The sequence below is a fragment of the Emydura macquarii genome, unplaced genomic scaffold, assembly GCF_026122565.2.
Source record: "Emydura macquarii macquarii isolate MOO-44397 ecotype Brisbane River unplaced genomic scaffold, CSIRO-AGI_Emac_v2 contig_1253, whole genome shotgun sequence".
Classification (NCBI taxonomy): Eukaryota; Metazoa; Chordata; order Testudines; family Chelidae; genus Emydura; species Emydura macquarii.
Genome location: NW_027131390.1, coordinates 85,671,885 through 85,699,238, shown reverse-complemented (window position 1 = coordinate 85,699,238; position 27,354 = coordinate 85,671,885). Strand labels below are relative to the sequence as shown.

General features: G+C 39.6%; 1 protein-coding gene and 1 long non-coding RNA gene across 2 annotated transcripts in view; one reads left to right on the top strand and one right to left on the bottom strand.

The window, feature by feature from the left end:
• FMNL2 (formin like 2) overlaps window positions 1–27,225 on the top strand; it is a 249,437-nt gene extending 222,212 nt beyond the window's left edge. The window contains 16 exon segments of the mRNA XM_067549435.1: window positions 1,281–1,382; window positions 2,756–3,071; window positions 3,570–3,612; window positions 3,614–3,662; window positions 3,665–3,755; window positions 9,935–10,059; window positions 10,818–11,020; window positions 13,058–13,292; window positions 14,532–14,600; window positions 14,766–14,846; window positions 15,762–15,891; window positions 16,663–16,826; window positions 17,505–17,606; window positions 18,102–18,200; window positions 19,514–19,637; window positions 25,043–27,225. Coding sequence (XP_067405536.1) covers window positions 1,281–1,382; window positions 2,756–3,071; window positions 3,570–3,612; window positions 3,614–3,662; window positions 3,665–3,755; window positions 9,935–10,059; window positions 10,818–11,020; window positions 13,058–13,292; window positions 14,532–14,600; window positions 14,766–14,846; window positions 15,762–15,891; window positions 16,663–16,826; window positions 17,505–17,606; window positions 18,102–18,200; window positions 19,514–19,637; window positions 25,043–25,152 — 2,043 coding nt within the window. The 3' untranslated portion in view covers window positions 25,153–27,225.
• LOC137153736 (uncharacterized) lies at window positions 21,072–25,149 on the bottom strand. The gene is made up of 3 exons (XR_010919887.1): window positions 25,012–25,149; window positions 24,472–24,599; window positions 21,072–22,405 (listed from the first exon to the last, which is right to left on the bottom strand). It is a non-coding gene; the product is annotated as an uncharacterized lncRNA (long non-coding RNA).
• Window positions 27,226–27,354: the final 129 nt, after the last annotated feature.

Below are 27,354 nucleotides of genomic sequence, written 5' to 3'. Positions count from 1 at the left end.
GACTGTGTATGATGCTGAAAGGATATGATAGAGAACAGATATGTACTTGGACTTCATAAAACAAATTGCTAGGGTCTCAAGAGGTAAAGGCTCAGGTGTCTTACACATGACTAAGTAATGAGGACTGAAGTGTAGCATAACTCTGAGATGCACTGTTTGCTTTTAACTTTTCCATGCCAGACATTTTTGGTATCAATTATTATAGTCTTGAAAACAAGTGTTTTCCTGACTTAAAAATATCCCCAAAGTCATTTTTTCTCCATTCCTTTCATAACTTTATTCCAAATTTTGAACATTGGCTTGACATAGAACAAGTACATTCTTTCTCAAGAGTAGTTAGGATTGACTATAATATTCTCTCCCTTAAAGTGCTATTTTGCTCTGTAAAATGCCTTGTTAAAAATGGTGCATTCTTGCATTCTGCTACCTGTATGTATTTAGAGACATAATAGCCTACTTTAGTTACTAAAACAAGTTTTTTCTATTATTTCTATTTGCACTACAAAATCTATTTGGCTATGTGAGTGAAGACTTGAAATTCTTAAGCTCATGCATTATCAGAATGGTTAATTATGTTCCAGTTGCAGAATCTTTACCTTAAAGTGTGCAGACATGCAGAAGTCAATTGCACCTTTACTGCTTATAACACACTCCAGTTCTGTCAGAATTACAGTTTATCTTTCAGATCCCAAGTTAAGTTTGTAGGATTGGCAATTTACAAAGAAAAAAAACCAAAACCCACCAACAACAAAAATATTTTACTTGTGAAATGAGCAAATCTGATCTGATAGTCATTGAGACAATAAACATGGACCCTAGGGAAGCTAATTCTACTTTGCAAAGTAACTTTGCAAAAATGGCATTGTGTGGTTCCATGTTTTTTGTCACTCAATGATTTCCAGATCAAACTTACTCAGTTTATAAGTAAAACGATGGCTTCCTAACTGGTTTTTTGTTTCCAAACTGGCCCAGAAGTCTGGCTTTGATCAGACTCATAGTTGCAATCTGATCATAGTTAGCAGATGATGTTCAGATTTAAAAGGACCATCAACAATGCAGTTCATGCCCCAGATCCTAAATACCGATGGACCAAATACTGAAGTTCTTACTCAGCCAGAATTTCCATTGATTTCAATAATAGCTTTACCTGAATAAGAACTGCAAGATTTGGCCCAAGGTCAATAATTTACCAAGTTCCACTTTTCCAGTTGGCACCACTGATATTGTTAATTGGGAAATCTGTTACCATCAATATCTTTTTTTTTTTTTTCCAATAACAGTTATCAGAAAAACTGCAAGACACAGAGAACGAAGCTATGGCGAAGATTGTGGAACTGGAAAAGCAGCTGATGCAGAGAAACAAAGAACTGGATGTTGTTCGAGTAAGTGCGATGATGACATTCCAGACGGAGGTCACATTCAGAAGAAAGATCTCCATTTTGTTTTGTGTTTAGTATGAAATGCATTGTTTGAAATGGGAATGTGACAGTGAATCGTGATGCTTACAAATGTTTCAAACGTCATGGATTGAACTTTTTTAAAGGCCTCTAACTTTGCACCCATAATAGATTGCAGGTGGATTTACTTGTGTGTGCCGACAACTGAGTTTGGACATTTAACTCGGATTGCATGGCCAAATCAGACACGTTGATATCTAAACATTATCGTTCATGTCTGCATTTAATTCTACTTACTGGTTTGCACACAGTTGATTGTGGGTGAAAATTGCAGGCTGAATTAAAGTCTTCATGGTTTGGGAGCATAGCATCAGCAGCGTATGAGCAGGTGCCTTTGCTGTATGCTGTCAAATACAGTCGGCTCACTGTATAGAGTCTAAACTCACTCCCTTCCTGGGGTCTGGTTTCATTAACACAGAAATTAATATAATATAATATAATATAATTACCATAAACTTCAGCCCAAAACTTCTCCCCAGGCTTGCTGCTTCTAGGCTTAATTCCTCCAGACTGCGCAACTCAAACACTCTATTTAGTCTCTCTCTGTAGGAAGAAATTAGCACCTCCCTTATATCTGGGCAGGATAACAAGCTATCTGTTTCAGTGACTTAGCAGACCCCATTAGCCTTGGCTCAACAAAAACAAGACTAGCTAACAAGCTGGAGTGTTTCAGGCAAACACTGTGAGCATATTCAGGTGTCAAGACTTTCTTTCTCCATAATATATATCTAACGAAAGCGACATCATCTTAGGCGTTTTGCAGCACTTTACATCAATAGATCAAAGAATACAAGCCTCAAGTCATTCATCAATTTCACAGGTCCCCACTGACCTTCTGAAAATGCATCCATCACTGCCAGGCAAGGCCAAGTGTCCAACATCTGTTTGTAGGCAGGCCAGGCAGCCAGCCACTGGACACAGAGGAAGGAAGGGAAGGCCACTTTGGCTGACATACAATCAACATACCACGCTATTTATTTAGGATTAACACAATCCTAGTAGTCTACCTGGGAGATATTTTATCAATGATGCCCACAAATTCTATCCCAGTAGCTTTTTGGTATGCAGAGTTGAGATTCCTTATACACCTCATTCATGTTCACATTCTCAGTGCTAACATGGGGGGAAATGCAAAATGAACCCTCTTTAGGGCAAGTGAAGAGGTATTGCTCTCATCAAAATGATTTGTGACTGAGCACAAGGGGCAATCTAATGCCATATTGTCATTCTATTTCTAGTTCTGCTCTATTCTGTCATTTGAATGCAAATAAATTCTTTACTTTTGGACAATTCTGCAGGAAATTTACAAAGATGCAAATACCCAGGTTCACACGTTGAGAAAAATGGTCAAAGAAAAAGAGGAAGCCATCCAGCGGCAGTCAACCCTGGAGAAAAAGATTCATGAACTGGAAAAACAAGGGACCATAAAAATTCAGAAGAAAGGAGATGGTGACATTTCTATTCTTCCTGTTGGTGTGTCCTCTGGGACCCTGCCATCAGGATCAGAAGCTGCAGCTGGCACATGTGTGGGACCAGTTACTGGGGTGACGTCTTCAGTACCATTGCCGCCACCTCCACCACCATTACCACCTTTAACACCAACATCTGAGACAGGTAAGAAATATTACAAATCAAAGGGCAGGTGCAAGGTTTGAAGTTGATGGTACAATTCATTGCGCCTGATCTCACTGGCACTGGTTTTATGCATGTTTAAGCTCTATTGGAGGTGTAAGTTGGGCTCTTTGTCACACAACTGACATAGTCACAACAGTAAATATTCATGGATTCAACTTGACAAACCCAAAAAGTGTTTGAACCAAGGTACGGAAAACAAAGTCTACTCTGATCATAGCAGATGATTTTGTTTACTTCTTAGTGAGATGCACATTGGTATGTATAGTAAGTAGGGACCACATCATCGGCTGCTTTAAATCAGCATAGGTCCGTTGAAGTCGAAGCCACCAGCTTCAGTTTATACTAGCTGAGAAATCTGGCCCAGAGACAATCTTTTGTGGCTTTTAATTCTCTCAGAGGTAATTCTTTTGTAAGTGTTTGTTTTGTTCTGATAAATGTTTTCAGAGGCAAACCAGTGTTTTCCCCTTCATTTTTTAGTGCAAAACGGTCCTGTGGCAGCCCCTGTACCACCTCCGCCTCCGCCCCCCCCCACCTCCACCTCTTCCTGGTCCAGCTGCAGAGACACAGCCCTAGCTTCTCCACTGCCTCCCCCACCGCCACCATCAGCACCTCCTCTGCCAGGAACAGCCTCTCCCACAGTGGTTTTCAACTCAGGATTAGCAGGTAAAACAGTGCAATTGATTGACACGCATGCCCCACAAGTGCACTCTTCAAACTAATTTAAAAAAAAAAAATCAAGCCATGGTGTTTAGAGGAAGATCTGTCAGTAACTTTTTTTTTTTTTTTGAATTAGTAAATTAAAAAAAAAAATCATCAAGTTGAGAGCATCCCTTGATGGTGATGAAACACAGAGAATTGTCCCTGTACTGATCCCTGACATTCTATCCGTCACTTGGAATAGTCGGAGTTTATAAAATTGCTAATGTATTTTATAAAGATTCTCCACTGCTGGTCTCATCTCATATTATAATTAGAGTGAGTCAAAACATTGTTTTGTTTTACAGAAAATGGCTGTTTTCTAGTACTGCTAGAAAAAAAATTTTTTTCCTAGCACAAATTTTTCAAAAATGTTTGTTTTTGTCAAAATCTTACAGATTTTCTTCAGAACTCAACCATGTTTCATTTAAAACCAAAAAACTAAGTAAAATATGTAATAAACAAGTAAATAAATGTTTTTGATTGCCAAAACCCAAAAATGTTTCAGGTTTTTTTTTCCTTCAATGGAAACCTGAACATTTTTGAAGGAAGTTTGAACAAAAATGAAAACTTTTTTGGTTTTGTAATAATTTTTTCTGGGAAAAGAAATGTCTTGACCAGATTTAATTATATTATTTTTATGCCCCATTTGATTTATACCATGTACTTCACCGAGCAAGTGAATACTACTTGGTATCACCCCCTAAGAGATAATGAGAGCACATTATAATTGCAGAAAGAGAACCTGAGGAGTTCTGATTAATATATTTTAAAACTGATTAAATATTCCCACCCTTTGATCTTTTGTTTCCTCGGAAGGAGAAAAACTCTGAGAGTCACCCTGGGACAAGTGGGTAATGGTATGTTTAAAAAAACAACACATTAATAGCTGAGATTACTGATTAGGTTTTCCCGAGCAGGCTTATAAAAACTGCACTCAGATTTCAAAGCATGTGCGCTAGTAGAATATTCCTTTGGCACCACATCTTCTTGGGCTAACAATGTGTGAGGGGCTACAACAGGTGGTTTCCATTCACTTCCTGAAACTGGTTCAATGTTCAAACTCAGTCCTGTGCTGATAGAAAGAGTGAGCTGGGCAGAGGAGGGATTCTGATTTTGGGTTCTAGAATGGCATTACAATGTCAGCTTGTTTGCCTGGCTGACCTCCTCTCTGTCCTTTTCGTTTTTTAACCTACAGCCATTGGCTTGATTTTGTCATTAGTCATAGACCTCCCTGTAAATCTGGTGCTCAGCCAGGCTGCTCCATGTCTGTGTATTGTCTTGCTACAATTAATATTGTTTCTTTTTGAGTCATATTGAGAAATATGTCCCATGCTGCAATGTGGCCCATTAAAATCCACTCCATTCCATGAATAAAGCTCATTAATGACAAGAAAAGGCTATACCTATACCTAGGGTCCTCTACAATTCTCAGGAGTTCAGTGCTCATTTCTGCCACAAGGTTGGGAGAATCTCATCACAGAGTTCACTTGAAATGCTTTTCTGATTTCTGGTGCTAGGTAGCAATTGCTGAGGGTGTTGAACTACAGAAAACTACAGAGCTATTTGGGTGGGTAGCAAATGGACTGAGATAGATTTGCATGTGAGTAAATATATTGTACACCAATGTGAGATAGTGGATTCCCTTCGTCTTTGAACTGATTGGTTCTCGGAAGAAAAATAACCTGAACTGGATTTAGAAAGCTGCTTGAAATGGACCCTGGTGCCATCCCCCACATATTTATTAATTCACAGCCAGCTGGAATGTACAGTAAGCTTAGTCTGTAAAATACACAGCTGTCTGCTGTGTTGCCAACTAAATTTCTCTGTGTACTGTATATGAATGGGTCTTGAGGTTTTCATTGTTAAGAAAAAAACAGTTGATTTGTACCTCTTATTTAAGAAGAGAATTGTAGGATCCTGCCGCACCAGTTTCCATACGCTTCAGCTTACTATAATAGTCCTGCAGTATTGCTGGGCCATTGTAGTATAGTGGACGGTTCTCTAGTATTTGTTCTTACGGGAATCCACTGAACCAAGGAAAATGAAAATGTCAAATCCTGATAAAATGCCTACATAGAACGGAATATTTTTGCCACTGCTTATTCATAAAATGTCATGTGATCAAATTAGCATGATGTATTAGGAATTTGTGAACTGGTGAATTATACGATTCTAACCATCACTAATTTTTTTTCTCTTTGTTTTTTCTGCTTCCGGGTAAGATGGGCCAATCAAGCTTTTCTGTAGGTTCCTTCTTGCTAAGTATTTACACCCATTTCCTCTCTGTCCCTTTGTGCTGTGATCTCTTTGTTCTATTTGTTATTTTAACTTCAGGCTTGCTTAATTTTTACATTGTTTCTAGAGTGTGAACTGCTTGTTAATTTACTGAAAATGTCAACGAGGTGCAAACACCACATGGAGAAGAGGGTTTATTTTAACACCTTTGGAGGTTAAAAAGCATGCACCTTTAGATAACTGTGGGTGCTGTCAAACAGAATTGTTTCTCAGTACAAGGGTCTGATTTAACACAGCACTTGAGCAGGTGCTTAAGCTCATTGGCTTTATTTGGGTCCTACTCACTGACTTCAGTGGTATTAACCCCATGTTGGGTTTCCACTCACTGCTAGTGCTTGTCCTCATCCTCTTCTCTAGATCTGGGAAAGTAGCTCTTGGAGAAGCAGGTGAATAGTTCTGCTCTCTGTTCACTTGGTGATAGTCTCTCTTCTGGTAAGTTGGTCCTCTGGCCAAGCCACCATCTAGTCTACACCTGCCAGGGTTATGAAGTCCAACAGGACTACTGTCCAAATGCCTTTGGATGTTGTTCTGCCCAGCTTGACCACTATAGCAATGACTGCAGGGGAACCCAGGCCCACTCACTATATCAGATTCCAGCCCAGGAACCCTATAATTAGCAATCCAGGTCTGCTCCATCCCCATCCCTGGTGCTGTTTTCCTGGGCTCCTTCCTACCCAGCCTCTCTCTCGCCACTTGCCTGTCTCTGGGTTTACCACTGGAGACCACTCTACTCTCTGTTGCTACTTCACCCCCCTCCTAGCCTCTTGCTAGACTCTTACTCCAGGGCAGGATCTCAAGGCTGACTCTCCCCCTGGACTTTATCCATGTCCCTGATGACCATGTTCTTTCCAGGGAGCAAGTGCAGGCTCCTTCTGCTTCCTGCCTCTTGGCTTTATAGTGCTGTCCCAGGCTTCCACAACTGGGCTTCACTCTCAATTAACCCTGGCCCTCCCTCTCGCAGGTGACGCCAGGTAACCTAATTGACCTCAAAGGCCTTTTTAACCCCATCAGGGTGGGTGTCAGGTGCACACTCCTTCACACTCTGCTTAAGTATTTTGCTGAATAGGACTGGAGTAAATCCCGTGCATAAGTGCTGTGCTGAATCAGGGCTCACAGCCTGTAAAGCCTCTCTTTGGGATCTGTCCAAACGCCTGCAACCGTTGAAGTCAGTAGCAGAACTGTCATTGACTTCAGTGTGTGTGGATTGTCTCCAGTATGCATGCATGATTGTTGTTTAAATTGGTGGCACGTGCCCATGTACCTTCAGGAAAGAGTAGGACCACTTCAGTGATACCTTACCAATTTAAACATGGTTCTGTAACAAAGGCAGGGAGTGTTTTTGTTCCATTTAGAGCTACGCAAGTAGTTCACAGTGAATAATTTATTCTTTTCTTTGTGTCTGGGTTTCTGATTTTGTCACTCTTACAGTTATTCATTATTCTAAATTCTTCATCAAGTAATTCTTGGCCTATCGATTGTGTGATCAGTTTATTGCACTTGTCAGACTCCATTGAGTAGTTTGATTAGATACATAGATCACAGTGCGTTCCTCCATCCTGATTGGATGGCTATATCTCTTGCAATCAGGTTTCCCGTGTGAATGCTCAAATTTACAAATTCTGAATTTTATTTTGTGACTGCTTTCCGGTATCCACTTAAAATTCATTGTTTCGACAAACATTCCTGCCAGTAAGCTTGTTCCGTAGAATGTCCATGGAAAGTGAACACAAAAGGGACACAGACACAGAAGAAGTGAATTCTTCTAAAAATTTTGAATCAGGGAAAATGAGAGAAATGAATGAGAGAAAAATGTTTGCAACATTTGCCCAGCTCTGAAAGCACAAGAGGAGAGTGAACCCTGGAAAAGATGGTGTCTTTTGTGGAAAGCAATACTTGAAAAAGTATTGAAGAGTGGGAAACTGATTCCTTATTTTCCTCTCATGTTCAAATGTTATATACCTTAAGGTGTATGGGACTGGGAAGAAATCTACTCCCCGTACACAGCATTGCCAATTGTCTAGATTGGCTATGGTGTGTGAGGGGGGATGTGGAGGGGAACTAGTGCATCTGTCTTGGAAGAAAAGAGGTATTCAAAACCGAACTTCGTATGTGAATAATCCTGAAGTTTGGTAAAGTTTGGATCTGGATCAGAATTTTACAGTTGGAGACTACCTGTACTTGGAAATATTACATATAGGACACTGCTGCAGGTGGTGTGCGCCTCTGTTGCTATATTATCTCAATTTGTTTCAGTGGACCAGATGACAGTCTTACAGGTTAAATGGCATTTTCCAACACTGGGGGAATAAGAAGCAGGGTTTCTCTCTTTTTGACCATAGCCTGAAAAGAACTTAATAGTTCACTCCATGTTTGGAAATAACTTAACCACATTAATGAACAAACCTTAATGATCATCACAATTTTCTAGTAACTGGCTGGGCCACTAAATCTCAGAAACAATGAAAAGCAACTTACCAAAGTAATCATCTATTCTAGATCATTTAGACATACTGTTTCACTGTTTTTTAGCAATTGGACACTTCTTTTATATTTCTTAATTAATCAAATTACCTGTACCCATGGGAGATTTTGGGATAGAAGGACCTGTAGTGAGTCACTTATTCCATGCCTCTATCTCCTCTTTTATTAATGCTTATAATGACTACCCTTAGATGTCTATCTAGCTGTAGATATCTCCAGTGACAGAAGCGCCACAACCTCCCTTGGCAGCTTGTTCCACTGCCTAATTATTCTTAGGGTTATAGCATTTTTCCTAGCAATTAACCTACATTTTCCCTACTCCAACTTTAGCCCATTACTTCTTGTTCTGTTCTCATTGACTAATGAGGAATAATTGGTCACCATCCTCTACAGCATCCCTTCAAAGTTACTTTAAAAGATTTATGGGTGCTGCACAATCAGAGAAGGCAAAAGCATGTGTTAGTCAAAGTTGCTATGGTGCTAAAATTGGAAACTGGCCTTTGTGTGTTTTAAAATACAGACAAACTCAGGCTTGTGTGAAACAGCAGAATCCCTTCCCAACAGGCAATGGAAGCCTCTGTGCTTTTGTAACAATCTCTTCATAAAAGGGTTTCTCTTTCCCTTGTCATACACCACTAATTGAATCCTCTGCTAGACATAGGACTATCTGAATCTTCAGCTACAACCCCTTCTCTCAGGTTAATCAAAAGGATATAAGTCTTCAGCCAGCACCTCTATCTGTGACTAAAAGCATTAGTCAGAGTGCTGCTTTTGCAATATCAGCTTGAACAACTTTATTTACAGCATGGATTATTTAAAAGTTTGGTAGCAAGGAGTGAGTAACATCACACACCAGGGGCCCAGTACTGCCAGGTGCTGAGAGTGTTCAATCCGCATTAATGTCCATGGGATTTGAGGGTGCTCAGCACCTCACATGACCTGCCCCCATGTTACATCCAGAAATGGGCTGTGCTCTGGCAGAACAGAACTAAAGTCACATGCCATTTTATCCATTTTCTGTAGTGGTTAAAAATAGTTTTGGTTTCTAAACCAAGCCAGAACAATATTAAGAACACACTATATTAGAGTAACACATTTGCTTTTGTGAAGTTTTCTTAATCTCCAGCTTTCACTGAAGCTTTGTGAATGCCAGGTAGGAAACAGCTGACTAGCTGGATAAAATATCTCTCTGCTGTTTGTCTGTCCAGGCAGCATAATCTTTTCAGGCTTTTAAAAGTGTTTACTTAGCCTTTACCAGTTGTTTCTCCAGTGCTGAAGTACCATTTGCAAAAAAATTGTGTCTGGTTGCTCCAGATGTTTCTTAATTCTTTTGGAATTTTTAATTTCATTCTCTCTGATGTCTTTAGCTGTGAAAATTAAGAAGCCAATCAAGACAAAGTTCCGCATGCCTGTCTTTAACTGGGTAGCGCTCAAACCCAATCAAATTAATGGGACGGTCTTCAATGAAATTGATGATGAAAGGATCCTGGAGGTATGAATACTGCACATTGTGTTCGGTTTCCCAGTACTACGTGCAGTGTAGATGAATGTACAGCTTTGCAAAGACAGATCATCATGGGAATTATTTCTGAAAGTTACTGTTTGTTGTTAACTAGGAATAGTTCCAGCTGCTTGACATCCCCAGTAAGAAGGAATGAAATGGCTTTCAGTTTACCCTTGTTGAGAATCTGGGCCAGAATGACTATAGAAGTGCACGCCTTTGTTTGAAACAAATTAATCAAGATGGTCAATTTCATTTTCCCAATACAAAAATGCTGATGCCATTTATGGGAAGCAGGCTCCTTCAGGTTTCTGAGTGCTATTGAAGGAGGGTTGGAGAACCAATGTAGTAGGGTTGAACACTCAGCTTTTGCATGGTATACATGAGACTACAGCTGGTAGAAAGATGAGTGAAAAGCTGAAAATCTTTTTACCTTAATTTCACAAAATAACATGCTGAGGAAGCAAATTCAACCTTCCTTTCTAGTATGTGTCCTGCTAGCCCTAATTAAAATATACACTATTCTGTAATAACAGCCCTCAGAAATAGCTATATCACTATTATAATGTTGTATTTTGGACCATTATTGCAGAATATTGTCTGCCGGGGTGGATTTGCATATATCAGTATAATTTGGTATATACCTACATACACAGTCTGAAAATCTTTCTATGGAATTCTGAGAAAATTTTGGACAAGTGCAATTTAAAAAGAAATATTTTTTTGCGGGGGGATTTCTTTTTTTTTAGGATTTAAATGTGGATGAATTTGAAGAAATATTCAAGACAAAAGCCCAAGGTCCAGCCATTGACCTTACTTCAAGCAAACAAAAGATAACTCAAAAAGGGTCAAACAAAGTCACATTATTGGAAGCAAACAGGGCCAAAAATCTTGCCATCACTTTAAGAAAAGCTGGAAAGACTGCAGATGAGATATGCAAAGCTATTCAGGCGTAAGTGCAAAACTTGTCAGTGGAGCAACCATATCTAAGATCTACTCTGTTCTTTGGTAATTGGAAAACATAGAAAATCTGGTTCTGAATTGGCAGATGTACAAAGGATTTTGCAGCTGCAAAAGATCCAAGAATAAGGAACTGTTCTGAGTCCCCCACAAATCACAGATTGCATTCCACTCAGATGTGTTAACTTGCAATTTTATGTAATGATATCACTATGCAAAACAGTACAAGTTACCTTAGAGTTTTTTTCAAAACCTAATTAATTTTCTTAAAAGAATGCCATCAATGTAACACATATTCGACTCCTGTTATGCAGAACTTCCTATCATAACTGTAAATTAAAAGCAATCCTGAGACAAGTGTGGTATATATTAAGAATGGGTGAAAGGGTTAGTTTTCATCATGTTTGAATTCAATCCACATGCACTGAACACAATTTAGATGGTATTGTTTATGTAATGATTAGATACAATGCCAAATGCAGATATGACACAGGTGTGTGCTACAGATCCTAATAAAGGAGTGTAGTTTCACATCCTGCTCCTGAAGATCCAGCATTCACTTTAAGGGTATATCTACAAGCAATTAAACACCCGCAGCTGGCCCAGGTCGTCTGACTCGGACTTGAGATACAGGACTATAAAATTGTTGTATAGACATTTAGGCTGTCGCTGGAGCCTGAACTCTTGGACCCTGCAAGAGGGGAGGGACCCAGAGCTCCAGCCCAAGCCCAAATGTCTACACAGCAATTTTTAGCCCCACAGGCCAAGCCCCACAAGCCCGTGTCAGCTGACCTGGGCCAACCGCAGTTTTGCTGTGGGTCTTTTATTCCAGTGTAGACGTACCCTAAGATACATTCCATTTTGCTTTCTTTAAGTCTTTGGAACATGCTGGAGATGATTACTTGCCTGTCAAAGCCAACATTTTGTTAGGCTAAAGTACTCATTTATTACTGTTCTTTTCCTAAGTTAGACTTGGAAGAGTTCGCATTTGTGGCCATGTTGAGCATCTAATGCTTCTCTGCATGGGGACATCTCAGACAGAGGTTTGAGTGTTCAGACAAGTATCGATTCGCTGTTGTAACCTGGCCAAATACTAACCTATTCTCAATCTGATGCTGCAGATCTAAGTTCGTAGGTTATTACAAGACCCTTGTCCTTTTAGATAAAATTAGGATCTTCTCTTCCCTCCTTGACCCTCTTATAGTTCAGGATCACTAGGTCTTCCCCATTCTGCAGCCAGTAGGTCAGTTCCTTGCTTTCTGAGGCAGTGCTAAATTCTGCTTGGTCAGTCTTCTTATTCAGACAAGCCTTGGTCTTGAAAGTCTTTCGAGCACAATAGAGTGGCAAGGCGTTTGTTTTCCATGCACATGAGAGTGGAGGCTTAAGAGTGTGCAACAGTAAGATCGTGAGGTAGATGAGTCCTCTGCACTCTGTGCACCCGCTGGTTTACCTGTGAGTGCTCAAAGTAAACTTAAGGCCTAGGAATGGGTGAAAAATAGCCACATCTGTGGTAATGTGAAATTAAGTGTGATCCTCATCCTGTTAAAGATGTTAGCCACACATCCCCCATTAGGACTTACGCCTGCTTCCAGGAAGGAGTAACATGGCAACCAGGCAGCAGCACTCACATTAATACCGCTTTGGTGGTCCTGCTTATCGCTTTGAACCTTGTACTTAAACGTTTAGCCCTCTGCACATGCATTATGCAGGGTCAAGCCCTCACAGCTGTGCTCACCCAGAACAGTAAAAATGGAGGCCCAAGGCTTCACTGTAACCAATGAATGACCTAGTCAGCATCAGAGAACACCAGTGCGTCAAGGATGGCAGGAAACTCCTTAGGTTTATTTTTATTGTCTCAGGCTTGTGTATGACACAGGGCTATAGGAGTCATGCACCTTGCCTATGTGAATCAGGATCTTGGGGAAGGCAGGTTGCTGCAGTACAACTGGCTTTGCCAAAGCAAACTGTTCTGTCACATTTGATGGGTCCTTCTTATAACACCAAGATTTCTGTGTTTGTTGTAATGTAGATTTGATCTGAAGACGTTACCAGTAGATTTTGTTGAATGCTTGATGCGATTCTTGCCCACTGAGAATGAAGTGAAAGTGTTACGGCTCTATGAGCGGGAGAGGAAACCTCTCGAGAACCTGTCTGATGAAGATCGGTTCATGATGCAGTTCAGTAAGATTGAGAGGCTGATGCAGAAGATGACCATCATGGCCTTCATAGGCAACTTCGCAGAAAGCATCCAAATGCTGACACCGGTGAGAGAGACCCAAATGACAGAACCATGTTAAAAAACAAATTAGCACTGAATTCTAAGATGTGCTACTGTAAGGGCTTCACAGGTGGAGCTCAGCTTGTCATTCCAACATTTTACATCATTTTTTAAACGATACTTGGTCAGAACAAACCTTCTTTCTGTTTTATTTCACCTGCTAGTTACAGCTGATCAGAAAAGTGTCCTTGGTAAATATTTTCAAAAAGAAAAGAGGGAAAAAAAATCTCAAAGTTTTCACCCACCTCCCAAAAAAGGTTTCATGTTTTTCAGTCAGTTCTACATTTTGCATGGGCTTAGGAACTTGACTCTAGTGACCACAGTGGAGTATTACCTCATGGGCTCTAAACACTACATCTGCAATGGTTTTCAGGAGTCTAGCTCTGTGAAACCAACCACAATGGTAAATTTCCAGAGTAGCACTTGGTATCATAAACCCTGTGCAGATCCAGAAGAGATTGGTTAAAGATAGATGGTTTGACTATCATGATGAATCATTGCAGCTGTTGAGAGGAAAGGAGAAAGAAATAAAACCAAATTTAACCAAACAATTTTCTAGCTATGATTATAATTCAGGGCCAGTGACCCCCCAAAATTGGTGACATCAATGCTTTTTAAATAGCCCACTAGAAATTATTATAGCACTTCCATGCATAGCACAGAAGAGAATGACTATAAGCATTTATTTAATAGGCCACATTTCTAATTTTCAGAGGTTGTCATCTAAGTTATGCCTGCAAAATTTGTGCATTTGTGTCTGGAAACTCCACATCTATGTGCAAATACAGACTCTGATTTTACAGACACAGTTTAGATGACAGCCTGTATCCCAAAATGTTCATAGTTCTTTTGTATTTTACACCCCTAAGTATTTAAAAGTGGTTAAAATAGAAATCATGTTGTTTTAATCATTAGTTGAAACTGAGGACAAATTAATGATGTCAGTACTAGCTGTAGTGATGACTCCATGAGGCCTGTTCCACATAATTCAATACATCTTTCATTATCATGAAGATCATGGTGCTGTAGAACCATGCTTGCATTTTATTTTACTCTACATAAAGCCTGCAGTGCATGTGAACAACTTGAAATTTATACACAGAGGGAATGGAGAATATCCATGTCAAGATCCACTGTGCAGATCCAAGAGCAGAATTTGAGTGCTTTTACCTTGCATTTAGGTTTTATATGTATTAACTACACCTCTTCTTGTATTTGCTTTTAGCAACTTCATGCAGTAATAGCAGCATCTGTCTCAATAAAGTCATCCCAAAAGCTCAAGAAAATACTGGAGGTAAGTACAGTTTTATTTATACAAGTGTACTTTAATGAGATCACCATTGCTATTCCTTGAAGCGTACCGAAATATACCTACCTGTTTATGTTAAAAACTCTCTGTTCAAAGATATGAGAGTGGCACGCATATGTTTTGACAGCTACCCCTTTCTCTCACTGGCAGATAATCTTGGCTCTTGGTAACTATATGAACAGCAGTAAAAGAGGAGCAGTTTATGGGTTTAAACTACAGAGTTTAGATCTGGTGAGTAGAACAACAACAATGTGGCTGGGAACTAGCTTTGGTGGGGAGTGGACCTGCTACTTAGTTCTTCACCTCCACCCAATTCAGAAAAAAATGTTAGACAATGTTTGCAATGGACCATGCATGCCATTCTGTTGAGAGACAAGGTGAGTGAGCTAATATCTCTTATTGGACCAACTTCTGTTGGTGAGAGAGACAATTAATTAATTGGAGGAGCTGTGCTCAGATGGTTTCTGGCTAGGTGGAGGAAGGGTGGTGCTGGGATAGATGAGTGAAGTAAAAAATAGAAGGGGTTCAGGTGGTATAGTGGCATAATGGAGATGTAAATTTAAATGTCTTGGGTCTATGTGACATCAGATTGGCTGCTAATCCATCACAACCCCAGCTCATAGCTTGGGACAGTTATCAATCACTGCTTAACAGATGCTCAAGACAACAGACAATATAGCTGATCAGGTTGCGTGCGCATTTGCAGAGCTGTGTCGGAAAAGCTCTCACAGCATCAGCATGCAGTCTGCCTGGCTTTAGCTAATACTGCCCCTCTCTCCTCTTTCAAGAGAGCTAATGTTTGGCAGGTCCCACCCAGCTTTTAAAACAATGGGAGGAAGACAGCTCAGAGTGAACAGGTGGGCAATAGCCAATGAGTAGATGCATAGTGGATGCCAACTGTTTTAAAATATGAATGTATTGTATAGTAAGAATAATTTGATTTGGGAACCTACTTAGCTAAGGTCTTTCTCCCATGTTAGTCTCAAAAGACATGCCTCTAACTTGTAGACCTACTTTCCCAGCATTCCTTAATTATTTTTCTTTGTGAGTCCCCATCTAATAAAGTATCAGTCCAGTCAGCTGATAATGTATAGCCCGGCCTTCACCACACCTTAATCCAACAGTTTCCTTGCCTTTTGCTTGCAGCTATTAGACACAAAGTCAACGGACAGAAAACAAACACTGTTGCACTATATATCCAATGTGGTGAAAGAGAAGTATCACCAAGTAGCCCTCTTTTACAATGAACTTCATTACGTGGAGAAAGCTGCAGCAGGTACGGAGACCTGTGTTGACCTCATTAGTATGTGAACCAGGTCCTGATGTACTTTTCCATCCTATTCCCATGACCTATTCAAGAGAAAGATAGGAAGTTTGATTTGTGAGGCAATTAGGCCTGTGATGTAGCCATTTGTGGGGGGAAGACATCAAACTTTTGGTTACAGATAAAGGTTAGATAAATATGAATGTGGAAGATACAGTCATGTCACAGAACTATTTATATTGTGTTAATATCTAGGGGTGCCCCAGTCATAGACCAAGACCCCACTGGGGGTCTGTCAGTTATTTTTGGTGCTACCATTTGGAAATACAGCAAAGCATTTATAAATTTTTTTATCTCAAGCTAAGACAAGTGAAAATGCTGATAAGCAATTTGTAATTATACAGGATCACTGTCTTAATCTGTGGCTTAATACGTTGGAACCCCGATTATCTGATCTAACTGGGACCGGGGCAAGATCGGATCACCATAAATCTGGATAAACTGGAGAATGGGTGGCAGGGCTCTGGCTTTCAGCCTCGGGCTTCTGCCAGCCCCAGGAGGGTGGTGGTTTGGTTCATAAAGTGAGTTGGTTAATGGCAGCTTGGTTAAACGGGGTTCTACTATATTTACCAAGAGTTACCAACTCTGAGATCCTGTGTTATGGCCTGGATTTATGAAACACTTCTCATTAAGGAGTTAAGAGTGTTTTGAATTTAAGCCTATTATGGAGTGTTTTTGTCACTCTTGCTACAAAATACTTCAGCATTTTTGCTTATTTCTTAGTGTCCCTTGAAAATGTGCTGTTGGATGTCAAGGAGCTCCAGCGGGGCCTGGACCTGACAAAGCGAGAATACACCATGCACGACCACAATACAATGCTGAAGGAATTTATTCATAACAATGAAGGAAAACTAAAGAAACTGCAGGATGATGCAAAAATAGCCCAGGTATTCTTTTTAATCCCACTCCCTGCCAAGGTGATGTAGAGACCAAGCAAGAAAAATCTGGAAACTCAGGAATACCTGACTGTTCAAGAGGATCCAATTGTCAGCAAACTGGCATGGCTGAGGAGATTCAGGGTTACTTGAGTTCCTCTCCAGTCTTTACCAATGCTCACTGAAGTGATGACGTAATATTGAGGTTATCACTTGCTTTCCTCTCTAGAATCAACATCTAGCCAAGCTCTGCATATTTGATTATATTAGTTCCCAGAGTTCATCCCTCCAGGCTCCAAATCTTCTCTAAACACTTTGGTAATGTTGTTATTTCTCCTCTGACAAATCTTTCAGACCACCATGAGGTAAACTTTCAGAAGTGCAGCCTCCTTTTTGCAGGCACCTTTGACTCTCTGAAACTGTCTGCCTACAAATGAATTACAGCTGCAACGCTGAGCCCTTCTGCCAAACTTGCTGTGTGTGTTTGCACTTCTCATGTAGTGAGAGGTGCAGTGGTCTCTCACATATGCCCCCACTGTTCGTTTTGTGGATACAAAAATGCAGGTCGAAATCTTTCAGGTACAGGTTTCACAAACAAAAAGGGAGGTTGAAAATACACCCCTTTATGACATTCTGTAAATGGGCTTGTTTTTCATATGTGACGCTGAGTGAAAAATGTGCTTCTTACAGGATGCCTTTGATGATGCTGTGAAATATTTTGGAGAGAATCCCAAGACAACCCCCCCATCTGTTTTCTTCCCAGTCTTTGTCCGATTTGTGAAAGCCTACAAGGTAAGCAGAAATATGTTTTGCTTATTACACTGCTGATTATGGCAGGGCTGCCAAATGTGGCCCATAGCTTTCTACAATACAGCTCAGAGCTCCTTTCAGTTCAAAAGTGTAGCATACTGAGACTATAGACCTCAGAATGACCTGTGAGATCAATGCACAGCAGTGCTATGAGACATAAAGTAAACCAGTAAAGGGCAGGGCAAGTAATTGTATTGGGACTTTACAGAAACCAAGACAAACCACCATTTCAGTGGGATTGTCTGAGACACTGGAATGTAGCTCCACTCCCTTAACATTAGTGTTAATCATGTGGCTGAATCCCTATGCAATGCTCTGAAAGTGCCTCTTCTGGTCTTCCTTGGAGGCAGTTATAGTCATTAACTCAGTTTTGCAGTTAGAGAGGATTCTCTGATTTAAAAAAAAAAAATCCCAGAATCCCTTCCTTTGTAATTGTTTACAGCTCTAATGTGGCTCCTTGGTCTTTATTATAAACAGCAAGCAGAAGAGGAGAATGAGTTGAGAAAGAAGCAGGAACAGGCACTAATGGAAAAACTTCTGGAGCAAGAAGCGTTGATGGAGCAACAGGACCAAAAGGTATGAAGCAGAGAGGACTTTAAGACAATGTTTCTGGAATATTTTGTCTTTGAGGTAGAGAACAATCTTTTCTGTTCACTAGGGGTGTTTGAGAGGACATACAGGTAAAACATCCTCCTGAGGTATGGAGCAGGCCTTTTTTGTGCCATTTTATAATTCTCAACGTGGGACAAGAATTTCATAATTCTAACATTCCTTATACGTTCCTTGAAAATTTTGTTTTTACAAAAAGGCTTGAACAATAGGTAATGGCTTTTATCTTTATCAGCCAATTTCATAACAGGAAAAATTCCAATATAAGAGCACAATTCTGCATTTATCCAGTGTGTACATCTCAGCAGGACCGTTGAGAGAAATGTTGAGCCCTGGTACACCATATTCACTAGGCCCCACCCCCTCCAATTACACTTTATTTACACAGAGGTTACAGATGTTTTGGGAGCTCCCCTAAACTCATGGCCCGGTACAATTGTTTCCTTTTCCCCTCCTTTTCATCAACCCTTCATCTCAGTAACAGGCACAGAGAAATTAGGTTGGAATAAAGGACTCAATCCTCTAGTCCATGCGCCTACCAACAGCAGCTTTGTTTCTTAGCTTTATAATAATTTTCCTAGGACTTTGTCTATATTCTGTACACAGAACTTCTGTTGGCACTTATATTTACAAACTAATATGTAGTACGCCTTCAGAGAAACTATGCCCATAATACCATAGTAGCCAACCCCACCCAAGGGATGTCCTTTCAGAGAAATTACCCCCATCATATAGTAGCAGGCCCAGCCCAAGGATGCCCTTTTATAGGAAACTTTTTCCCAGCATGCCTTTCTGGGGTCAACCCTTTAAATTTAGCGAATGAGAACAGCTCCAGCACTAAAGCAGCCATTTTGTAACTGGTTGCTGCTTCTTGCATGTCTCTCTCTTCTAGCTCTCAACTACCCTTACTTCTAGTCATATTTTCCCTCTCTAATTCTGGAGGAGATAGTATGTTCTCTCAATCCTTTACTGCTTTACAGGGTTAAATGATAGACGAAAGGGAAAGTGACATTAAGCCAGGGAAAAGGACAGATTTGGCAGCTAGAAAAAACACTTGCCAGCTTTAACTTTTCTCCTTTGTGGGTTTAGACAAATCACTTAACTTCTGCCTTGGTTTCCCTATCTATAAAACTGGGATGAGACCTAAGCATTAAGATTTGAAACACTTTGAATAAGATGGTATTTGGTGTCTTGAACGTTTGAGAAAAGGAAAAGAGAAGTGTAGCAATGCCCTGCTGAGGTCCCACTCCTTGCTGATCGTTACTCCCATTTCCTTTCAGTCTCCTTCCCATAAAACAAAGAGACAGCAGCAAGAGCTAATCGCGGAGCTCCGACGACGACAAGTCAAGGATAACAGACATGTCTATGAGGGGAAAGATGGTGCTATTGAAGACATTATAACAGGTAAAGGCGCTTTGTTCATGAGCTTCAGAGGCTGTTTCACAGACATCCACAAATTGTGGCCGTAAATAGGTCTCACCTGAACGATTGTAGAGCTTTACAAACCTCTTAACAAGTCTGGTTCCAATATAGCTTAGAAAGTGCTTTCCAGTGATGTGAATGAAGGATATAAATCCTTGGCAGTGGTGTGTAACAAACCAACCCCCCCAGGCTTTAACGGGCCCACTTTCTGTACATTTTCCATATACAGAGGTGTCAGTCAGGTACCCTTTGCTTATTTCTCAAGTTTTTCTTTTAGCATGTTCTCATGACAAACTTAGTCCCTGTTCTAAACACTAGAAAGTTCATTACCCTGGTAGGCAGTTCTGCCGTCTGTGCATGCCATACAAACCTTTCCACACATAGAATGATATTTAACATTATTTAAGAGCTTGCACTTCCATTAAAAGGTACTAACAGTAATTACCCCATGTTAATACACTGCTTAGGACAAATCATTTGGTCATACCTGAATGATTTATAACCCTGAATTGTTATTTTACTGCTTTCCAAGTTGGGTAGACTAATATTTTGCACTTGCCACAAATCAGAATTGAATACAATAGGGTAACAGTAGCTGGGTGTAATTTATAATACTTGCCAGAGATTATCAGGACATTTTGTGCAAGAGATTCCTGTTATAGAGAAGTTGCATTTTAAAAATCTCCGTTTTCATTTAGAGTGTCCTTTTTATTTATATAACTGTTCTGGTGGTTTATTTTTATTTTGATGTATATTCTGTACCCCTGAAGTGGAAGGGACAAAATCTTAAAAGGTTGATTATTTTAGTGGTCATCCATCTCACTTGCACCAAAGCTTAAGAAAAAAATCCTTAGGCTGGATTTCCTTGGCCATATTTTGCATTACTGTTTTTTTCACAAGGTTTTCCTGAGAGGTAAAAGAAGCAATTTTGCCACTTAGGAGTGAAAGGAAGCTAAAGGCATTTCTGTCAAGGTGGACTGCAGGGTTGGAACATCTTCAGCTTTCAAGACAATATACACCAACATTAAGTTGTAGGTCTTTACTGAAAGAACACAGTCAATGTAATATCTAGTCATTTTCAATAATAAGTTAAAAGCTGTCACAAATTCTACATCTCCCCAAGGTCCCCGTGCCAATGTTTGTGATTTTACAAATCACATTTTCGCATTCAAAAATAGGGTTTTAAACTTACTCAAGAGAGAAACTGACTATGTGAGAGACTGTGAAAATAACCATATGCAAAGGGATGTCAAATGCTCAAAGTGCTTATAGCAAAAGTGGATAAACAATTATCAGATGAGTGTTATTTTTAAATTGATGGTTTCTCCTTAGACCCAGGGAAAAGCTTTACTTGACCAAAAAATATATGAACCTTAATGATCTGAAGCCACCATCGGATGGCACACTCCTCTCCAGATTAAATTTTTTCACCAGTGAAAGCTGTGAAATTTAAAGAGGTTATTTGGAGCCTACTTGGAATTTCTTTTTCCCCAAAGAAACCCAGCTTAGTGTATCCTATTGTGATTAAATTGATCAGAATATGTAAAACCATCCCAGGACGTCTTTTAACAAAACACTAACAATGTACTAATTCAACAGATCTTTGCTTCTTACTGTGTTGTTTGTCTTGTTTGGCTGTTATTTTCCATGCAGTGCTGAAGACAGTGCCCTTTACCGCTCGAACTGCCAAGCGTGGCTCTCGGTTTTTCTGCGAACCTGTTCTCACTGAGGAATTCCATTACTAAACTATTACTCTTTCACACCTGATGCTCTTAAAAAGGTTGCTGTAGGTTTTTGACTTTTCTCCATTTGTATGGATCTCAGCCAGGGCCACGTGAATGTTAAATGGATAATAATGTCTGGTGTTTACTTGGAGTTGTATTTTATGTCATCGCATCATTGCACGTTCTTGTATTTCAGTTGTCTTTTATTATCTCCCATCAATCTTGCGCATGACACTTTTGGCTATCCTCACATTTCAAAGGCACCATTGAGCTACGTGACAAATGCCATAGAACAGCATGTGGTGGAAGTCACAGAATGCTACATGTAGAAAAGCAGACTGCACAGTTTACAGGAGGCTTAGTGGGTCAAATGCAGTCATAAATATAACAGTTCACCTGGTTTTTCTATGGCATCTCTTCTGGGGTCTAGAAATCCCCTTCTATGGGAAGTGACTTATGTAGTATGCATGCAGTAAACTAGAATGCGCTATTGGGAAGCAGAATTGCAGTGTGCATGAACTGAGCTGGACTTTCATCGGCTTTGCTTCTTGGCTTGCAGTAGTTACTTGTGATTATATACGTGATCTGGGGAGCGTTGATTTTTTAAATATATTTTAACAAGCCCTTGCATGTTTGTCTGCATGTATGATAAGGAATAAAATGCACAAAATCCTCCCTCAGTCTGTCACATTCACATTTAATTTATGTTTCATTTCCATGCCAACTTAAACATGAGCAAACAGAAAAAGTACAGAGGTTGGCTACATGGACTAGCTATCAGTGAAGCTGAAAAAAAATTCAGAATGATTCCACCTCAGACGAGGAGGAGACTGGGGAGACACTCTGTATGTGTCTTCCTTGGTGTTCCTTTGGTGGTTATTCTGGAACACTGGTTGCAGACTTGTGCTTCTGGGTCTAGTCATGGCAAAGCTGTATTAGATGAAGTCTTAGAATTCCATGGAGCATTCCATGCTAGTTTCCTGTTCAGTCAGAGACAACTTCAGATGGGCTGGATGAAGACAACATCTCAGTAGGGTAGGGGGAAAGAATTGGAGAAACTTAAATTTTGTTCTCAAAATTCTGTAGCAATCATAGTTATTACTGATAAAGGTTGGCATGGAACTGGATATATTTACATTTTGTGGTGTAAACTGTATAAGGGGTGTGTTAAACACAGCATGTATCTGTTGACACTGTTGTCTTTGATTTTGATTAAGAACCAATAACTTAAAGACAACAGTGTTTCATTTCTTACTTTTGCAATGTATTTTATGAGAGCTTCTTAATAAGATTGCAAACTATAATCAGCTCAAGTTATTTTCTTTTTCAAGTTAATTGCTGTATTATCTTCCTGGAGCCAATCTTCAAAGCAGCTTGGAATTTTGTTAGCGAGAGACTAGGGTGGCCATCTTGTCCTTTCCTTCCTGTTTCTAACCTCCTCTTGTAGCCTTGGCCTCATTCCCTCTTCTTGCTCTATTGGCTAACATGCCTGGGATTTTTGAACACTGAGTTGAGTTGCTCTTCTTTTTCCATCCCATTTTTTATTTAACCATCATTTTGTGTTTGTTTTTTTCTGTTTAGCCCTAAAGAAGAATAATATCACTAAATTTCCAAATGTTCACTCGAGGGTAAGGATTTCTTCTAGCACACCGGTGGTGGAGGATACACAGAGCTGGCAAGCATCACTTTTTACTTAGCTTCCTCCTCTCTCTGTATACCAGACAAATTGCTGATAAATATGACTAAATGTAATACTGGTGAGAGTCTAAAGCCATAAGGTACACTAAAGATTTAAGAATGTGCTTGTCCCTTAGACATCTATCTATTTTCACACTTCTGTGTTATGTGGCTTGATAGAGCATGTGCTAGGATGAATTAAATTGATGCTCTCAGAATGTCTAAGTGCAGAATCCTCTCAATCCTAATTTATAAAGGTCCCTGTTCTGAAGTAAAATGGTATGGGCTCCCAGGGCATCCCAGGACCCATATATGATGTATGTACACTGGGCCAATCTACTGTACCGTACCTAGGGGAAACACCTGCCTGTGGCACAAGAGCATAAAGGGGGGAAGAAAACTGCCACCAAGAACTTCAGAATTTCTTAGGGTGGGAGGCTCATGCACAGCGACTAACTTTCCTGTGCATCTTGACTCCTGCTGCTGGGTTTCTTCCTCTCCTTCCTACTAAGCATCTGCATCTTTTGGGGGCAACTAAAGCTCTAGAGAGACAGTAACTCACTTACATGGCTTCAGCAAATGCAGAGAAATTAAAATACGGGACAGCTTTCAAAGCTTTTTGGTTTTCGAAGGTCCCTTGAGTTGGGTAGGTGTCTCTTCCACATTGCTTTTTTGATAGGCATAGTGGCCTCCCAGACCTGTCCCTTTATTGCCGTTTGGAGAGGGTGAAAGCCCTGTCCTCTCTCCCTGGCTGAACTGCTTTTGAGCTGTCGGCAAAAGAGAGGGCTCTACATCCCAGGATCCTGAGTGGCCAGCATGGGACAGACCGAAAAAATGGCCAATATGGAAAAGACGCCTCACGTTTTTCATATAAAGTGAAGGGTCATTTACTAAACTATAAAAGAAGATTATTTGAAATGTTAAAACCATGACTGCTTACTATGACTGGTGCCCTCTTTTGGCACCGTGCATTAGAGGGGCCATGTACAGCTAAGAGATAGATAAGAAGCTGCACAAATCCAAGTACTGGCACACAATGGCTGCCCCTGCTGATAGTGTGCACATGACTGCCTTTTGAAAAAACACCACCAAAGCCAGGACTCAGAAAAGCCATGTGAGCTGAGATATGGACAAGGCTTCAGATGCCCCAGCCTCACTGACATTTCTTCCCTGACAAAAGAAACTTTTCCCCCTGTATTGGGATGTCAGGGGACATACTGAGCATGCTCAGTATATCCCCAGTCATCATTCCCAAGAGGCCTACTTCCATAAATGGCAATCATCAAGACAGATAGATCATGGCCCAATTTAATCCCGGTTGTAATTCCTGACTTCATTGAGAATGGGTGGGGAGGGTAAGCTGGTTAGGCAAGGCTGAAGTCGTCATTGTGTGACTGCAGCCAAGTGGGAAGTACCTTTGGATCCTGGTTAGACCATCAGCAATGGAGCAGACGAGAACCTTTAAGTTTGTACCATCTAAGTAATTGTCTGGTATCCACTTTTTCCATGTTCCCTTTTTTCCAAAGATAGATGTATAGAAAACCTAAAATCAACAAATTAAAAATATCCTATGTTGAGTACTTATTCAGCTTCCAGCCTCTTTCAGGAAAATCTTACTGATCAAATTGCAGTGATTCTAGGGTTTACATCTAAAGAAAAATCTACTTCATTCATCTACATTGATATCAGTTGATGTTGCCTTTCACAATGACCTTATTAAAAATAAAGTTAGTCTCCAGCAATGGGGAAAAAAAAAGACAAACTTGACAGCATGAATCCATTTAGTCAAGAATACCACCAGTATTACCTTCCTTTTGGGTGGTGGTAATAATGACAAATCATTATATTTGCTTAATTCTCAATGGGTTTAAAGACCCTTCTACTCTTTCTACACAAGCTGCTTTGATTGGCTGCCAGCAGGACTTTCTTGTCTAAACAAATGACATTTAGTTTACCTGTTTCTGATATCCCATGTCCTTTTTGCAGATCTTAGAAACCAGCCATACAGACGAGCCGATGCGGTAAGGAGAAGTGTTAGGCGACGCTTTGATGATCAGAACTTGCGCGCTGTAAATGGTGCTGAAATAACCATGTGAGCTGGAGACCTGCATGTGTAAAGTAGAGCGTGTGCTTGAATGATACCTTGTTCATGTGAACTATATGTGCGACCATTTAATTATAGCCTTGAACACAGTAAAATGACCTTCTAAAGGGCTCAAAAAGATATAGAAAATGCATAGGAACGTAAATGTGATGGGCTGTCTACTCAACCATAGCTAACAAGTGCCTAAAATTGAAGTACCTGCTCAAATTAATCAAAGCAATAGGACTTGATTTGATTGGGTATCTTTTTACACCAATACATTATTCAGTATTTTTAACCAAAATGTAAAATACATGTTGTATTTTTTTTGTTACATGAAATTTAGTGATTGGTCTTCAGTGGCCCTTCTTGATTTCCTGACAGGTTGTAAATAAGTAATACTTGGATGTGATCTGCTGTGAACTTAAGCTTTTCAATGCATTCCTGTCCTGTCTGCTAAGGAATTAACCTTGAGCTTCAACTGCACTTATTAGCTTTTTTTATACTGAAGGGCTTACCATGTGCAAGGGGGAAGTAATTACAAAATGAACTGTATCTTTCAACCATATACAAATCCCAGACCAAATACAAATAGAATGCATTAACACACAATTCAATGAACACAAGGGTTATATCAGATAAACACAAACTATTCTTCATGTTCAGATTCTGCTTTTTATATGCCAGTGTGCTAAGTGGGTAAAGCAAGGAGGGATAGTTGGAGGGTATGAATGCATTGCAAAAATATATGAAACAAGAATGTTGTATAGGACTCATTTACTATGTTCTTCAGATAGAGGCAGCTTTTGAACAACAAAATATTTATTAATTAGCACTAAGATATTAACATCTCATTAATCAGTATTAGGAGTTCAGAGGCCCATTACTGTTCAGTTATTAGCTTACTGAAATAATCTTGTGCCCCGCTGGAGAGGATTTTAATACCCCATATGCAAGCTTTAAACTTGCATCTGCATTGAGCAAGAATGGTAACCCAGTAAATAGGTATGTTTTTTCCTTTGACAATCGATTTCAGATCACTTAATACAAGGGCACAGTTGTTGTTCAAATGCAGCCCAACTTCAAAATGCTTAGTTATTTTATATGTTGCATTTTACACTTTAAAATTGAGCTTATTGTATTAGGGTTGGCAATATTTAAATATAAACACATTGCTACTGGTGCAGATCAATTTATTGCTATAATGGAATTTTATTTTATCCTACAATGGCAGGGCACTTGATATATTCCAAAGTCAAGAACTGGACTGATGCTAAATTTGTACTTTCAGAGAAGATACATTTTGCTTATTGCTTACCATTCCTGGTAGCATTGCATCAATATGTTAATTGTAAAATTTATTGTATAGTATTTAACCACTGAATTTCTTTTCTTTTATGTTGTGCTTATGTGAACCACTGGTGACGGTCCCATTTTCCTTGGATAATGTGTAGTTATATGAATCTGTTTTTAAATGTACAGATATTTTGCTACAAAATTGGTGGTTTTTTATGGTTTTTACACTTCTCTTTAATTCCCACTTTAGCCTCTGGGTAATATTGTAAATATTGTTTAAAAAAATGCATCAGCCTGTGCTATACAATCTGAATGTTATTTTAACTTATAGTTTTTTTTATATTTAACTAAATGGACAGTCTGGGGCTCAAAGTTACCACATTGACTTCCACTTACCTATTTACAGAAAGTTTACATTAAAACTGCCACCTGTTCTCTCATTTACAGCAACGCGTACTCAACATGCGAAAGAGAACATGCCAAGATTGCCTCTTTTGTCACTGTCAGTGGCAGAAGAGTTTTAATCTGTATAAGAAAAAATAATCTGGCAATGTAATTTAAGTACATTTATTAGTTGAATGGGTCAAACAGTAAGCGCAAAATAATTTTGTAACTTATCTCTAGACAGCAAGTAATGTTACCATGCAAGTGGACTGTAATATTGGCATGTTCTCTTTGATGTTTTTCTAGTAATAGACCTGCTTCTTAGCAATATTAGAAGTGTTTTATAAAAGCAGTTCATGTTACTTTTCTGGTCTGTTCATGGCATATGATCAAATAAACTATTTACACTACTATACAGTAATCCATCTCTCTTTTTCTTCAGTGTGTTTATACTAAACTTCTATGAACTTTATGCAGAGGATGTTAGCATAAATGGATCAAGAATATAATGAAGTAAATTATTTCTTTCAGAAAT